Source organism: Alexandromys fortis, unplaced genomic scaffold, assembly GCF_014885135.2.
Source record: "Alexandromys fortis isolate MF-2015 unplaced genomic scaffold, M_Fortis_MF-2015_v1.1 scaffold_324, whole genome shotgun sequence".
Lineage (NCBI taxonomy): Eukaryota > Metazoa > Chordata > Mammalia > Rodentia > Cricetidae > Alexandromys > Alexandromys fortis.
In genome coordinates this window covers 446,697-464,663 of record NW_026068221.1, presented here as the reverse complement: position 1 = coordinate 464,663, position 17,967 = coordinate 446,697, and the positions used below count along the sequence as shown (strand labels likewise).

Sequence of the window (17,967 nt, the reverse complement as noted above, 5' to 3'; positions counted from 1 at the left end):
TAATTCTATTTTGCACAGTAATAAATTATCATTCTGTGTTTTATTTTGAAAAGGAAGTCCCATTTTATTTGACAACAAGCTATACCCTCCGCAAGCTCAGTAGGCTGAGTAAATGAGGAGGCCCCAAGCTCAAACAAAGCTGCCTTTATTAGAGCTCCTCTTTCACCTTCCAGGATGGTAATGGTCGGCCCACTCTCAATAGGAGATCAAATTACAGTTGCAGGAACCTATGCACACAGAGTTAGCCCTCCACCAGGGCTTCCATCCCTGGCCTTCCCTCCCAATGCTCCCACGCCCCTCTTCAAGCACACACATGGCCCAAACTCTCAACACAAACCTGACAAGGCCCCATTGGAGAGGGTGAGGCACTGTGGGTTGTAAATGCCCCTTCCCTGCCCCCACCTCGGCCTCAGCCTGAGCACACAGGAGACCTAACAATAAAGCTGAGACTGTTCTGGCTCAAAAGCAAGGAAGAGCCACAACTTAAGCAGACAAACCAGGGACAAACTTCAGTCTGGGATGTGGGGTAAGTGTGATGTAAGTACCAGCATGAAAAAATAATCTTATGTTTTCGCTATGTTCAAAGCCACTCTCCAGAGAACCTAGCAAAACCAGAGTCAAGAACATGAAATGTATATCACTTGCATCAACTATCTACCCCACGCTGGAGAATCTTTAGAAACAAGGCTGATGAAGTATGAATTAAAGAAAGAAAGCCTGTTCCCTGAGTCTTGAAAAGTTCGGCTTCATGGGGAGTGGGGACGATTTAACCAAATGAGCCCCATTCTTAGAAAATTATCCTTGAGTGCACATTTAGATGGACACAGATCCTAAAAGTGTTTGATGAGAAAATCAAAATAGCAGGCTATCCCCTGAGTCTCTTAACATCATCCTATAGTGGCATTTCACTTGTGTTTTAGTAAATAAAACTTGCTTGAGGATCAGAAAAGTAAAACAGCCACACTGGCCAGCCTTCTAAACCAGGCCGCAATAACACACACCTTTCATCCCAGTAGCCACACTAGTTGCCATAGAAACCAGGTGGTAATGGTGAATGCCCTTAATCCCAGCACTAGAGAAGATTATAAAACAGGAGGAGACAGCTCTCAGTCACAGTCTCATTCTGCGATTCCTGGAGGCAGGATCACCATTTCGAACTGAGGTGGAGGTAAGAGCCAGTAACTGTTTTGCTTTTTGGATCTTCTGGTTGAATCCCAATTTCTCTCTCTGAGTTTTTATTAATCGTACTTTATCATCCTTAAAAGGAGAAGAAACTGACTTCTCCCTGAACACAGACAATCACAGGCCAGGATCCTGCTCTTCCTAAAATGAGAGCTGCAATCTTCCAGGTAAACACTGGTGCATCAGGAAGTGAGCCACACCCCACACTAGGCTCACCCAGCACTTGTTGGATCCAGCTTATCTTATAATCAACCTAAATAAAAACAAGCAAATCAGGAGCAGAAGGAGAGAGAGCACAAGCAAGGAACTCAGGACCGCGAGGGGGGCACCCACACACTGAGACAATGGGGATGTTCTATCGGGAACTCACCAAGGCCAGCTGGCCTGGGTCTGAAAAAGCATGGGTTAAAACCGGTCTCGCTGAACATAGCGGACTATGAGGACTACTGAGAACTCAAGAACAATGGCAATGGGTTTTTGATCCTATTGCACCTATTGGTTTTGTGGGAGCCTAGGCAGTTTGGATGCTTACCTTACTAGACCTGGATGGAGGTGGGTGGTCCTTGGACTTCCCACAGGGCAGGGAATCCTGATTGCTCTTTGGGCTGACAAGGGAGGGGGACTTGATTGGGGGAGGGGGAGGGAAAGGGGAGGCGGCTGGGGGGAAGAGACAGAAATCTTAAATAAATAAATTTAAAAAAAAGAAAATGAAACACCAGAGAGAGATTAACCAAAGAATTCTGATTCTTATTTGAGAGTAACAAGGGACATTATCACTCAAATCCACAGAGCACCATACTCAAAGAGTCTGAGGCGAAGCAAGCAATAATTCCTGACCACAGTGATTGATAAGAAGTGTAGCATCAATCGAGTGTTGAGCAGAGGGCTCCTGGGCAGACAACCTTCTTAAAGGGCTCTTTGTGTCAGGTTTAGCAGCATCTACACATGCCTGTGGTTCTGCTAATCTTCTGGTATTCTCGAACAATTATCTGTGGGAATCCTTCCCTAATAACCTGTCAGCTCCATTGATGTTTTATGAATATTTCTATAAGGACCTCCTCTTTAATCCTGACACAGGTTCACCAGCCTGCTCTCTGAAGCTGAAGTCCCACCTCCAGGCCTTTCTTCCACCCGTCTTCCCTCAATAATCTTCAGACCCTTTGTTTCTTATTCTTCAAACTTCCCCTTCCCCTTAAAACATTCCCAGGGTACCACTGTATACAGCAGTTTCTGCTGCCTCTTAGCACCAATAGGAAGCGTTTGCCCATGACTAGAAGATCTTCTGGATTTTATAAACATACAAAAATAGTCTTTAATTTTATGTATTCTCTCTCTCTCTCTCTCTCTCTCTCTCTCTCTCTCTCACACACACACACACACACACACACACACACGAAGACAATGTCTTTTCTTTTCTCTGTTACTTAAACATAACTTTATTGATAAAGCACAACTCTTAGATGAACAAATTTAAACAAATACAAAAGTATAGCTCATTTATGGCATATAGTTACTTCACTGTCAGTTTGGGCAACCAATAAAAATATCTCCACGTAGGTAAGCAAGTTGAATTCATAAATGCTTTCTTTGTGTAAGCTCTCATATGTATTTGGCATATTTAAGATGGCTCAGTCTAAAGCCAGCATCAAGGGCTATTGACAATCTGTGATGCTCGTCATCCCTAAATAGCAGCTCAGAGAATCTCTTTGCCACGCAAGCACAATGAAAATCGGAGACGTTACAAAGCACATTGTCCCCACGTGCAGACTGAAGAAACGTTATGTCAGCAGGGCTTGGGGCACATGACAAATTACAGTTTGGTTAGCACTTTGAGAACTTTCACTTTGACCACCAGATCCTTATGACTAGCTAATGCTCTGATTTTTTTAACACAAACTCCAGACTCCTTGAATAAAAAAAATAGCGAGCTCCTGCTGAATTCTTTCCGGGAGGATGCAAGCCCTTCACTTTTTATGTTGTCATTTATATTCTCAAAAAGGGTAAGGATGTTAAGAAGAATCTCTCTATCCCATTCCTTGTTAAAGAGGGAAATCAATTCTGATGGTACTTTACAACTGACCAGCTCTCTTGTCATGGCTGGATTTTCAGTAAAGTTTATAATTAGTTTCATAGTCTGTATCTTGGTGAAGTGATTTCCCAGGAATAACAAGGCAAAAAAGTCTGGAAAAGAATAGGACAGCAAATGTTGGTAATGATTGGTCACAGTCATGTTGGTTAGCAATCTTAGTCCAGCCATCTGCACGGCTGAGTCCAGGCGACAGATCATGGTGTCGTCACACACTTGACTGATGTAAGTCTTAATCTTGCCCTGATTTTCGGAATTAACACTCAAGTTATTAAGGGCATTGTAAGTCTTTTCCCTAATAATGGGGTCTTTTGTTTTTATCAGTTTTGCGATAATTGGGACCCCACCCAATTCACGTATGGCATTTTGATTAAATGAATATGCTGCATTGTTACCCAGTGTGACCAAGGCCACCTCCTGAGTAAAAGGGTCATTTGTTCTCTCCAAGATGTTAAGGACCTTTTGAAGGTCAGGAGCACTCAGAATATCATCAATTTTATAGGGAAAACTGAACTTGGTCCTGCGTACAGGCCACACTGTGGCTGGAGTCTTGGTGCTCTTAGTTCGATTCTTTTTCTTCGGTTTTCCACTTGCCCTGTTTTTAGCCCTAGAGCCACTCCTGCCCGGGTGGCAACCTCCACCCCTGCCTCCTGGGCAGGGCAAACTTGATGTCAGGGTCCTTCTCCCAGAGATATTACCAATCCTGATCCCTCTGCCTGCCTTCGCACTTGCTTGTTCCTTCAGGATCTTGAAAAGGGCCTTAGCCTTAGCTTCTAGGCCCCCTCCACCCTGGGATTCTGGGTGTGCTTCCTTCTTTACACCTGGACCATTCTCAGGTCCCACATCTACATCAGCCTTGGCCTTTGAGTCATCCTGAGGTTTGTCTCCTGCCTCCACCCCAACATTAGTTTTAACTCCTTTCTCAGTTTTGCCCCCCGTTTCCAGTTTGTCACTACGAGACTCTTCCACCTCTTCCTCCTCCACTTCCTCCTCTTCATCATCCCACAGTTTCTCATTCTCGTCTTTTCCCCAAGTCAGTCTGTATACACAGTAGCAGGCACCAGCCCCAATGACCATGCCCGCAGCCACACATCCGGCTTCCCGGGTGCGGCCCATGGTACAGCTGGGGTGAATTCCTTAACCTGGATACAAAGCTGGCTTGCTCTGGTCCACAATATTCCCAGGTCAGGGGTAAAGTCTTCCGATTTTGTAGGTAGGAGAAGCTACAACAGCAGATACAGTGAGACCTGGAGGGAAAGAAGATTTCAGACTTGTGACTTATCCAATTGTGCCTTTGTACATAAGGAGACTGAATCACTTGCCTGCAAACATACAAACAATACAGAGATACTGGCTAGCATTGGGGACTTGGTATCCTCTTCATTATTCCTTTCCTTTATCTGGAAGCAACTTTAGAAATTTTCCAAACACCCAGATTCTCCAATCTTATGTTCTTCTACCCATCCCAAGAATGCTAAATTGAATAAATTGATATGTTGCTTATCATCTTTACCCTTCCAGATGTCCTGAGTCAGGGTCACAGGGTCACCCTCACAAACACTACCAGAGATCCCAGTAGTCCCTTCCTTCTTTCCAGCTTCTTGCAGATCTGCAAACAAAAGAATACAGAGGTCTGATCTGAGAATTCAAGAACCAGATAAATCACACCCAACCCAGGATATAATCCATCTCCCAGGCCCTTGTCCTTTGCTACAGTCTTTCTTAACTTCTATTACCTTCCTCAGTGCACAGGAATATGGCATTATCTCCTTCCCCTTCCTCCTTGGATGATCAGTCTCCTGCCCCTTCCCCACTACTCTATCTGACACCTCTCCCAAAGATGACAATATCCACCCTTCCTTGTAAAATGGAAGCAGTACCTAGAAATCAGTTACACTGTAAGTGCATCCACACTTGCTTCTGCCACCCCGACGATCTCAAAGAGAGCCTCTCATTCGATCTGCGAGATTTCTTTCCTCCCTCATCTCAGCTTCTAAGTTCACCAAACTTAAGGACTAACAAACTGGGTGCCTATTAGACCAACACCAAGGACACTGTACCTCACAGTATTTTAGAATAATGTCTTCCCTGACTCCAACCCAGCACTCGCTACAGTTAGTCCCACCTAACCATCTCCTCAGCTTCTTATCTGCAAAATGCTTCCCTTGCTAAGCTCAGGACCAAAGTAAAGAGATGCAGGGAAAGTCTAAATCCACTCGAGTTCATTGTCATCATTATTGTCTACCCCAGTAGCCTTCCCGCCCTGCACCCCAAACAGTGTCATCACGTTTCTTCCGACCTACTTGATTCTGGAAATCGGTTCTGCCTCCCTGCTTCTCATTCGGACTGGTCTTCAGGAGCAAGATCCAACAGATACAGGCGCTTAAGCAGAGGCAGAACACAAAACTTAGACCGTCTAAATGCCAGCGTTCCCAAACCTGACCTGGTTGATCAGACACGGCTTTCACGCTTTTATTTCTCACCCAAACCCCAGTTCTCTAGACTCCGCTGACACCACCCTGACTCTATAGTACTACATCCTGGCATTCCTTTATGCGGTGGTCGGCCATTTTCCCAGCAAAAACCACACCCCTTTGGGAAGCGCAGGGCTGGAGGCGGGCCCAGCGAGTAAGAAAAAACGCGAGCTATGGAAGATGACAGATCTCTTCTGTTCTTCCCAACCCAGCCCACCCCCAAAGATAGCCATTTTTTTTCTGAAGGACTATGAGAGCTGTTCTTTTTCCTGAGGCGGGGACATGGGAGGAAAGGCACGTAGATTGCTAGAGTCAGTAATGATCCCGAGTTATGATAAAGCCCTAAGCCATCACCACCCTTTTATGGTCCCTGGGCAAACTCAGCTTTTAGACTGACATGCAGAACTTCGATGTCGATTATCCCTTAGCTCTTAAAGGTACTGCGCCCTACTTAATGGCAGAGAATAACAGTCTTCACTGCTTCTAAATTCTGTCTTCGTGGATGGATCCATGCACCAATTCATAATAGTTGCCCTTCCAGATTCAGAACATGCCAAAGACCCCCCCCCCCAAACTCCCAAACCCTAATCTGGGGTCTCCCCTGAAATCTCTCCCTCCAATGTACCCCGTTTTTTGTTTTGAGTTTTTGTTTTTTTGTTCTAAGACGGTCCGAAGACATTGCAAGAGCGTGAAGGGAGCAGACTGAGTGGCTAGCATCTCTGTCAACAGCTACCCAGAAGACAGCGATCCCAGACATCCCCCATCGGCAACACAGACCTGTTAGGATCCAGGCAACTTCTCCTGCTTCCGCAGCACGCCTGCCCGCTCAGCAAGAACACCGAGAGAGCAAACACCAAACGTAGAGCAGAATTAAAACTAAGTCTGCACACGTCGGCTTCTGCTCACGTGACGGGTCGCGTCACCAGTGAGATCAAGACACCAACTACACTCCCGCCAGCACTGCGACAGGAGGCAGCATTTCCCCGTCCTTCCCTGCCACACCAGGTCCTGATACTCATTTCCTCTTTGTTTTGTTCCCAAACTAGGAGCTTCTTTTGTGGTTAGAATTTGCCTTTCTATGGTTAACACAGAGGCCTTTTCTTTCTCTTCTAGGAATAATCCTGGCTTTTCTCTATTCCTGCCTCAAACGCTTTTCCCTTCTTCCCTCCCCCTTTCAGCTGGGAAAGCCCAGCGTTTCCCGGGCACTCCTATACCAAATAGGATTTCAGAAAAGGAGACAGGGAGTGGAATTATGTTTTTTAACATTTTCTGCCCATTTGTTAAAAATCAGCTTTACTTTTACATTGAGGATATAAAATTATGTTTTTCATTTGTGTGAAAAAAATTGAAGTAAAAGAGGAGAACCCAGGGGACCTAACTAATTGTAATATATATGCATTTATCACACAAACATTTTCTACTGATTGCAAATAGTTGCTTTCAAAATGCACTAATTTGTTTTTAAAACTGAAAACTGGAATGTTTTGAATGACTTATGAATATTCTAAGAAAAGATGGCTAGTTGTCTGATTTGAACCATTTTATACAAACTGCTCCATTTTTTTCTACTATTGCCTCAACTTGCAATTTGGTAAAAATAAAAGCAACATAATCAATCCTAATTTATTTAATTAAAGTAAAACATGTATTTAAGTACCCAATATCTTTACTGCTTGCTACAAGAAAGGTTTGATGGCGCTAAACACCTGCCCCTGGATTAGATTGCAGTCTACTGAAGCTGAGACAGCTGAGAGTGAGGGGGGGGTCCCCATTCTCCTTGCCCTACCAAGTGAGGAATGTGCTGCCTCCTACATTCCAGAGCCTCTCGTTCCCTGTGTTTGAGCAGCTGTTTGTTGCTCAGTCCAAATACACACACACATACCCATGCATACACGCATGGGTAACTATAATAATATATGTCACCTTTATTCAGACAGCACACTTAAGTGAATATATCTGGCTCCTGCAATGCCTTTCCCCAAATTCCCAATAAGTATCTAGGCATTGCACAGGAGACCTTACTGTTTTCGCCTCCCTCTCTGCCCTTATTCATGGTGCTCCTGGTCCTGCTGCTAGCAGTACCTAAGAATACAGCTTGCTAGGCCTCTCTGGCCTCCTGAAGTCCCGGAGATCCTGGAAGAACCTAAGCTTATTTCAGGGTCACTGCCGACAAGTTCACAGTCACATTGATGACTGTTTGGCCAAATGTATTCCCAGGCCTACTGCCAACACTGACCACACTTAACCTAGAGCAGGCAGTTTCATCTGGACAACTGTTACCTAAAGTTGTGTTGAGACTCTGTGCATACAGTTGTTCATTTTAATAGGGAAAAGAGTAAGAGCTTTTACCAGACACTTACGAGTTACAAACAACTGGAAAACCCCTAAACCCAACCACTCAAAAAATATAGATATATATTCCCTCATAGACTTGCTTATCCTATGAACACTAATTTCCTTTAAATCTGTGCAAAAGTGCAATACTATATAGAGACATCCCTGGTTTTTTCCTTGTGCAAATAGAAAGAATTAAATGACCTACAGAAAAAAAGTTGATGCAGCACTTCCAATAAACCTGCATTTTAATTTGAGAAGTGACATCTTTTTAAAATGGAGCCTTTCTGTAACACATTTATATCAAGAAAACATAAGGAACTCAAACAATTCAGAAATTGGGGAAAATAAAATAAATAATCCAACTGTTTAAAGGAACAAAGAATCTGAGCAGACATTTTTACTTAAAAAAGATTGAAATATCCAACAGATTATATGGAAAAATGCTCAATAACAAGCTGAGACATCACCTCATTTTAAGTATGAATTTCTCTTCTCAAAAAGAGAAAAACAACTACTGGGAAGGATGTTGAGAATTTGAACCCTGGTACAATAATCTGCTGAGGAATAGAAAATAGTGTAACAATTATAGAAATCAGTAAGAATTTGTTTCCAACAGTCAAAAAAGTGTAAGTATTGTCTTAGTTATGTTTCATTGTTGTGATAAAACACTGACTAAAAAAAGCAGTCAACAAAGTCATTGTATGTTATTAAAAAGCAAACAAAAAAGAACACTTACTAACTTCCAACTTGAGGAAGAAAGTGTTTTTCCATGTTCAAATTTTCAGGTAGTTGAGGAAAGCTAAGATAGGAGCTCAAGACAGGAACTTAGAGGCAAGAACGAGCTGAAGCGGAGACCGTGGAGGAGTGCTACCTTCCGGCTTGCTCTCCATGGTGGGTTGGATCCCCCCACATCAACCAGTAATCAAGAAAATAGCTCCACAGGCTTGCCTGTAGGTCAGTCTGATGGAGACACTTCTCAATTGAGGTCCCCTCTTCACAAATATGTCTAGATGTGTGTCAAGTGGACAAAAACAACTAACTAGCACACATGCACTCATATATACATGCACACACACACATGCACACATGCACACACATAAATATACAAGGGAGAGAAAGAGATTGCAAAGAGATAAAGAGATGTCTGCCTGCACTCTGATGTTCATTGGAGCATCATTCACATTAGCCACAATATAGCAACAACTAACAGATGACTGAGAAAAGAAAATGTAGAATACACAGCAGGATAGCAGGGTATTCAGCCTTAGGGAAAGAAGGAAATCTTGCCATATGTGATGATATGGATAGCTCTTAGAAAGATCATGTTAGGTAAAACAAGCTGACAGAAGGACAAATAGTGTGGGATCTAAAACAGTCAAACTCATAGATTCCAAGAGTTTGTCAGGGGCTCAACAGAAGGGAAAATAGGAAATTGTTCTTAAATAGGCAAAATGCTTCAGTTATATGACATGAATAAGTTTTAGAGCTCTACTGAACAACATTGTTCCTAAAATGAACAGAACTGAAAATTATGGATAATACATCATGGATAATGGCTTCTTCACTAAAACTGTGTAAAGCTGACCAAAAGACTCACAGTCAAAGGAAAAATACCTTTGTCACATTTAGCCAAATAAATGTGAATTTTATATATCACAAGTTAAAATAGAATGACTATCATGGATTTTGCAATTTTCTCACAAGCTTTATTTTCCCTTTAGCTAATTAGCTACTAGTCCAAATTGCGGTTATCTGCTTCATTCCCAAGAACTATTATTTGTATATTTCAATGTTATACTATTTAGCAAAGTTTCCTGTTATATATTCTTATTGAATCATAATATTTTAAAATACAAAATAACTTTTTGTACTAATTAATTCATTTTGCTTAGTTTATCCAAAATTAATTTTAACAATCCTATTTAAATTCTCATGCCTTTGATCCTTTCCCATTTCATTTTCAGTCTTTCTATGTCTATTTTTATGTGTCTTATAAAGCATAGTTTAGTTTTCTATAAAATCAAACTGAAAGTACTCTAGTTGGGGGATTCAGCCATCCATATTAATTATAATTGCATATTTGAGGCCTTATCCCTGACATCTTATGTTGTGTTTTCTATTTTGTACAATTTTTTGTTGTTGCATCTTATGGGTTCTTCCTGATATGTGCCTTTCCCTTTTACCACTGAAAACTTCTATACTATAGAATAATTTTATTGGTAGTTACAATCATTCATACATACACACACACACATATATAAGTATAATAATAAAAGTATGTATATATATACTTTTTTTGGATTTTCGAGACAGGGTTTCTCTGTGGTTTTGGAGCCTGTCCTGGAACTAGCTCTTGTAGACTCACAGAGATCCTCCTGCCTCTGCCTCCCGAGTGCTGGGATTAAAGGCGTGCACCACCACTGCCCGGCTATATATACTTTTAATATTATATTTAATATAATATTATTAATATATACATACATACACACATACTTTTTTGGTTTTCCAAGACAGGGTTTCTCTGTATAGCTTTCACTATCCTGGAACTTTACCTGTAGACCAGACTGGCCTCAAACTCACAGAGATCTGCCTGCATCATCACTTCCCAGCAACAATTATATTTTCATCAAGCATGTAAACATATTTTCTGCCAATATCACAATTTAATCACTATCCACAACTACCCTAACCTCCAGCAAGATATGATTTTTAAAGATTTGTTGTTGTTGTTGTTGTTATTATTATTATTACTGTTGGGGATAGTGATGTGGGAGTGATTTCTTTCTAATCTGTTGCTTTCATAACTGCCTAGGCCCATTTGATAGGCCAACCCTTAGGTGAGTAGAGTAAACAGAACAGAATGCTGGGAGAAAGAAGCTGAGTCAAGGAGTCGCCATGGTTCTCCCACTCCAGACAGATGCAGGTTAAGATCTTTCCTGGTAAGCGCACCTCATGGTGCTACATAGATTATTAGAAATGGGTTAAGAGGATGAAACTAATGGGCCAGGCAGTGTTTAAAAGAATACAGTTTCCGTGTAATTATTTCGCGTAAAGCTAGCCGTGTGGGCGGCCGGGTGGCAGGAAGTGACCCGCCGCCAATCTTATTACAACAGGATAGCACATGTGTGTATGACTACAGGCGCCCTCAGAGGTCAGAAGTCTCTGATATCCCTGGAGCTAGAGTTAAAAAGAATTGTCATTGGCCACATATGGGTTCTGGGAACTAAACTCAGGTACCTACAAGAGCAATAGTTGCTCTTGATTGCCAAGCCATTTCTTCAGTTCAACATATGTCTTTTAATATTGTATCCTAATTCCAATTGCAAATTTGTTTGTATCATTTTGAGTATAGAGGCACAATAATATCATTATATTATTATAGTACATCACTATAATTTTAGAAGTTCTTTCTCAACAATTACATCAAACTTTATAGAATATTTCTGTACTGGCTAGTTTTGTATGTCTACTTAACACAAATTAGAATCATCAGAGATAAAGGAGCCTCAATTGAAAAAATGCCTCCCTGAGATTCAGCTCTAAGGCAGTTTCTCAATTAGTGATCAATGGGCAAGGGCCTAGCGCATTGTGGGTGGTACCATCCCTGGGCATATGGTCCTAGGTTCTGTATGAAAGCAGAAAGAGGAAATAGCAAGAAGGATAATTAAACTGTGGATGTTTGAAGAAACCATAGGAAGGAAATTTTATCAGGCATATTTGTAGATGCTCTTTGAATATATTTCCACACTCTGAAAATTTTGCTGAAATGCAACTCTCCTTTACTTTCCTTCTCTAAAGTGTGAAACATATATAACACACCTCAGGAATGCTTGCCCATCCATGTTTATTGCTTCATTGATCAATACAAGTATTCAAAGGAACCAGTCTACTTGCCCATCAACAGAGGAATGGATAAATAAAATGTGATACATGTACATGGTGTGGGAAGTTCTTCTATGTGTTGCTTTTATTGGTTAATGAATAAAGAAGCTGGCTTGGCCTGTGATAGGTTAGAGTAGATCTAGGTGAGGAAAACTAAACTGAATGCTGGGAGAAAGAAGGGAGAGTCAGAGACACCATGTAGCCCCACCTGAGACAGATGCCAGGGACGGAACTTTACCCGGTAAGCCACAGCCATGTGGCAATACACAGATTAATGGAGATGGGTTAATGCAGAATGTAAGAGCTAGCCAATAAGAAGCTAGAACGAATAGGCCAAGCAATGATGTAAATAATATAGTTTCTTTGTGGTTATTTCAGGGCTGAGCAGCCAGAAGCAAACAAGTGGCCTCCTACAACTTGTACACAATGGAATTTTATGTGACCTTACTGTAGTATGAGGAGCAGCGGGCCGCATCCCACCACCCAGCTAGCTTTATACCTGAAATAATTACAAGGAAACTGCATTCTTTTGAACACTGCCTGGCCCATTAGTTCCAGCCTCTTATTGGCTAATTCTCACATCTTGATTAACCCATTTTTAATAATCTGTGTAGTACCACGTGGCTTACCAGGAAAGATTTTAACCTGCATCTGTGTCAGGTGGGAGAATCATGGTGACTGCTTGACTCGGCTTCTCCCAGCATTCTCTCTGTCTACTCTGCCTACCTATACCTAATTTTCTGTCCTATTGAAGGGCCAAGGCAGTTTCTTTATTTAACCAATGAAATTAACACAAAACAGAAGACTCTCCCCCATCACCTTACAAAATGAAATCATGCTGTTTACAAGTAAGTAGATGGAAATGGAAACTACATTAGTCAAAGCAATCAAGATTAAAAAAGAGCTACCATATTTACTTTTATATGAAGAACTGAGATTTCAAAGTGTGTGTGGGGAGGTGATGTTAGGGGATCAGGAAGAGGGTGAAGGAGTTGTGAGGGAAATGGGAAACAGAGAGGGTAATGGAATACTTGTGACAAGAAAGGAGAAAAGAGGGTTAGCTAGAGGTAGGAAGGTAACCAGACAGAAAGGGACAAGGAGAAAGGGGAAGGCTGGAGGGAGGGAAACAGGTGAGAACCAAGTATATATGTGTGAAGATGTTGTGATAACACCCAGTGCTTTATATACTTAGCTGAAAAAAATTTAAAAGAAGTGAAAGAGATACAACTAACAAAATTTTAATTATGCCCTATTCGTATGATTTAAGTAACAATATTGTTTTTATCATCAAGTAATTAAAATAATAAAGAATCTACAATCTAGCAGGTCAAGTCATGCTCCAAATTTTCAGTGCAGATGTAAGGTTTGGGTTTTAGTTTGGTTTGGTTTTTGTTTTGTGGGTGTTTTTTTATTGTCATTGTTGCTGCTGCTGCTGTTGTGATATATTATAGACATAAAACAGTCCAAACTCATGCAGCTTTGGGGAAGAACCCTGTGACCTTCTGCAGATGGCAACTTTCCTTTAAAGAAATAGATTCTGACTTGTCAGTGGGCCTTAATGGAAACTGAATATCAAATCATGGATCACCACAATATAACCTGAATTGCCCATTGTGAACTGAATGCTGTATGACCTAGTATGCTATATGAAAATAAGGCTTCACCAGGCCCATAAAGTAAAAGTTATATGAGAAGGTTGTTCAAATGTTCATGGTTCTCACTTCTAGTTAATTCATTACACCATCTTTCCTAACCTGTACCTGGCCTCATGGAGATTTCCCTACAATTGACTGACTGAGAAAAAACAAAGGCTTGTCTAGGTTACAAATGGGTGTGCATCATCTTCAAGTACCCCCCATAGCTGTAAGACCTGTACATGATGATACTGTGTTGGTTAGGGTTCATTGTCAGCTTGACAGAATCTAGACTCACTTGGAAAGGCATCTCAGTGAGTGAGTGTCTGGATCCAGTTGTCCAGTGAGCGTGTCTGTGTGTGTAGGAGTGGTATCTTGATTATGTTAATTGAAGTGAGAAGACCTGCCTACTGTGGGTGGTAGCATTCCCTAATCACAGGGTTCCTGAACTGAATAAAAAGAGAAAGCTAGGGAGCCTAGGCAGTTTGGATGCTCACCTTACTAGACCTGGATGGAGGTGGGTGGTCCTTGGACTTCCCACAGGGCAGGGAACCCTGACTGCTCTTTGGGCTGATGAGGGAGGGGGATTTGATTGGGGGAGGGGGAGGGAAATGGGAAGCGGTGGTGGGGAAGAGACAGAAATCTTTAATAAATAAATAAATAAAAAGAGAAAGCTAGCTCAACACTGGTATCCATTAATCCACTGTTCTGAAGTCTCGACTGTGAATGCGATGTTAGCAGTTCTCTCAAGTTCCTGCTGCTGCCACGTCTTTGACATGATAGACTGCTACTTGGAACTGCGAGCCAAATAAAGCCTTTCTCCCATGAGTTGCTTTTGTCAAAGCATTTCTATCACTGCAACAGGAAAGGAAAATTAGACAGGTCCATTCTTGAACAATCTCTAAGGGGAGCTGTGAAGTTAAGTTGTGGGTAGAACTTAAGCAGTGCTCGTGGTTGTTTCTTTTTCTCAGAAAGAAAAATTATGGCCAATACAAGCTATTACCAGTGCTCTCTGGTACCCTCTAGAATTTGACAATAATACCTTATTGCTGAAGATACCACATTTTTGAGTTATAGAACACGGAGAAATCAATCTGGTACTCAACTAAAGGCTTCATCGCTGCTCATTAGCTTCATAGTGCTCATAGCTGCCATGACCACTATGGGGAGGGGGAGAACAATTAGCAGCCCTACTCAGATGTGAATCCTGTGGCCTGCAATAATGACTGATCCTACACACAATATCCCCATTATTGTAATGGGGCATGAACGTTAATGGAAGTTAACTAACCACTTTCTGATGAATCTAAGGTTTGCTCCATGAAATGAAACCCATTTCTGGCATTAACGGGGCAAGAACTTGTGGCTATATAGGTCATACCATAGGAGAGAACTTAATACTGTTATTCTGCTAACTGACATGCTATTAAAACAACTCCTAATTACTTATTGCTATGCATATAGATTAGAACATTTCTCATCCTCATCAGAGAAACTTCCTGCAGTAAATGGCAACTAACATTAAGTGGTCAACATGCCAAGAATTAGAGACTGTGCCATGCTCAGCCCTAAAAATGGGACATCTATGTAACACTCCTCACCCTAAGGCTCAGGGATCATTGCAGAAGAGGGGGTAGAAAGATTGTAAAAGTCAGAGGTGTTGAATAACTTCAACGGAACAGTACTTTCAGGCTATAACAAGGCGCTGTACATGTAAACTCATAACTATGGTGATAACATGTGAAAGGCCTATGCAAGCTCAAGGAAGACAAATGTCAGCATGAGGGTAGTGTGGCCATGAAATCTCACCACTGCCTGGGGAGCTATTAGCATTTGATAGCCGCTAAGTGAAGGAGAGTCACTTTTCTTCGATGTGAGCAAGGCCCCAATTCTTCCAGTTAATTTAGCAATACAAATTGTACTTGATAGGTTTGAAAAAGAAGAAAACCTGAAGTTGGGTAGATAGGGAGGTAAGGGGGAAGAGGGTGGATCTGGAAAGAGTTGGGCAAGTAGGGGTGACTATTATCAAGATATGATTATGAAATTCTCAAAGTATTAATAAAAATATTTAAATAAGTAATAAAATGTTTTTTAAAAGAGAGAAAAGGAAAATGTCCATGTGATATATTGTGTTACAATTTATGTGTTTCCATCGATTTTGCTGAGTGGTAGGAACTTCAAAGAAACACAGTTGGAAAGCTGATAGCTAAGAATTCTGGGGACATATATGCACATAGGCCTTTCTCAGTGGACTAGAGAGATACGAAGGTATTTGTGACCCATGTGAACATTCACGAAAGGGTGACCACAGCAGAGAAAGGCCTTAATAATCAGTGGACATTCTGATCTGTTCAGTTGGTACCAATCAGCCTCTTTCTGCAGCTCTCTTAGGTGTTTTGCAATAAGCTTATTCACAGAACTGCCACTGTGGTAAACATGGGCTCAGCAACACAGGATTATATTCCCAAAGACCGCCCTGCTATAGCCACTACTGATTGTCCAATCCTTATGTACTGATAATGAGTCCAATGTATGGCTTCTTCCCTCAGAATAACCAGCCAGATACCAGGTGACAGGCTTATTACATTGAACTATAGCCATCATTCTGAAAGAGCATGTATTTTTATTCTTACTAGAGCAGATGCTCACTCTGCATATGAATTTGTCTTCCCTAGTTTCAATGCTCCTGCAAAGCAATCATCTGCAGACTTGCAAAATTCCTTGTGCATCATTATAGTATTCGACATAACATTGCTTCTAATCAGGGAACTCACTGTACAGCAGATGAGGAATAGCAACAGGCTCATGCTTGTGGAATTCACGCCAAAGTGGGATGGCTTTTTGAGGATTCAGTTACAGTACAAACTGGGTGGCATTTCCTTACAGGTACTTCCATATGAGAGTAATATTATCCAAGGAGCTGAATGTGCTGCGAATCAGTATCAAATTTATGGTGCTGCTTTTCTAATAACCGGATTTCATGGGTCCTGGAATCAAGGAGCGACAGCTCTATCATCTCTATTGCTCTGCTAGTAAATTTTTGTTTTTTTAAATGCTATATCCTGCTTTCAGCAGCAAACTTAACAGTGACTCCGGTGAACTGGACATTATAACTGCCACCTACAACTTCGGCCTCCTGATGCCTCTCACTCAATAAGACTTGTGATACTACCTTGTGTTGTTGATCCTTATTCATAAGGAATTGGCTGAAAACTATAGGTAATCTAATCCATGGAGGATTAAAGGCTCATACCCATCAAGAATGAAGGTTTAGGCCACCTCACCTACCCAAGAACCATTGTCAGTTGAGGTACTTACCAAGGGCAGAGAGAGAGTAAAGAACAGGTAGAATAATCTGTTGCTGCTCAGCCTCCGTCGACCATTTTCTGTTTGATAAGCCTGTGTCCCTATTGTTGACCGCAGCAGGAATGGCTCGAGACTGGCCAGATGCCCGGGGAATCAGGCACAACAATGAGAAGAGTTTCTTGATCTGGGTGAACGAGGAGGACCACACACGGGTCATCTCTATGGAGAAAGGAGGCAACATGAAGAGAGTGTTTGAAAGATTCTGCCGGGGCCTCAAATAGGTGGAGAGGCTGATCCAGGAACGAGGCTGGGAGTTCATGTGGAATGAACGTTTGGGATACATCCTGACCTGTCCATCTAACCTGGGCACTGGACTTCGGGCAGGAGTGCACATCAAACTGCCCCTGCTAAGCAAAGATAACCGTTTCCCAAAGATCTTGGAGAACTTAAGACTCCAAAAGCGCGGAACAGGAGGCGTGGACACCGCTGCCACAGGCAGTGTCTTTGACATCTCTAATTTGGACCGACTTGGCAAGTCAGAGGTGGAGCTGATGCAGCTGGTCATCGACGGAGTGAACTATTTGATTGACTGCGAACGGCGTCTGGAGAAAGGACAGGATATTCGGATCCCCGCACCTCTTGTCCATGGCAAACATTAACTCCCCATCCCCAGCAAATGAAATAAGCATATTTAATGGTGGCCTGTTCTACTTGCCCCTCACTCCCTGTCCTAGTAAAGATTCCATATTTAAAAAAAAAAAAAGAATAGGTAGAATAGTTACAGAACCCGGCAATAACCACAACTAGTTGCAGAAATGAGGGCCATGATTCCTGTGTGTGGCTCTTCCTTATTATAACGGTATAGAGAGCAAATATGTTTGATTCCATCCCTCCTTTATTATTTTTATTGTACAGTATGAGGTTTATTAACTTTATATCCTGCTATTTAGGTTACAGGATAGCAAAGGGAAGTGTAAACATCACCCAAGGACTTTGTATACTCTGGAAAAAGCCTCAGTGCATTTTCAGTGGTGCAGAGAATATTTGCATTATATTAAAGAAACAA

At 41.8% G+C, this 17,967-nt stretch overlaps 2 protein-coding genes across 2 annotated transcripts; one reads left to right on the top strand and one right to left on the bottom strand.

The window, feature by feature from the left end:
- Positions 1 to 2,596: 2,596 nt before the first annotated feature.
- Armcx1 (armadillo repeat containing X-linked 1) lies at positions 2,597 to 6,665 on the bottom strand. Its single transcript, XM_050130563.1, has 4 exons — positions 6,520 to 6,665; positions 5,572 to 5,650; positions 4,782 to 4,877; positions 2,597 to 4,515 (listed from the first exon to the last, which is right to left on the bottom strand). The coding sequence occupies exon 4, from the start codon at positions 4,382 to 4,384 to the stop codon at positions 2,993 to 2,995; it is 1,392 nt and encodes a 463-aa protein (XP_049986520.1). The 5' UTR covers positions 4,385 to 4,515; positions 4,782 to 4,877; positions 5,572 to 5,650; positions 6,520 to 6,665; the 3' UTR covers positions 2,597 to 2,992.
- LOC126493541 (creatine kinase U-type, mitochondrial-like) lies at positions 5,822 to 17,560 on the top strand. Its single transcript, XM_050130546.1, is given in 3 exon segments — positions 5,822 to 5,896; positions 6,472 to 6,667; positions 16,965 to 17,560. Coding segments are annotated over 3 exon segments (867 nt in total).
- Positions 17,561 to 17,967: the final 407 nt, after the last annotated feature.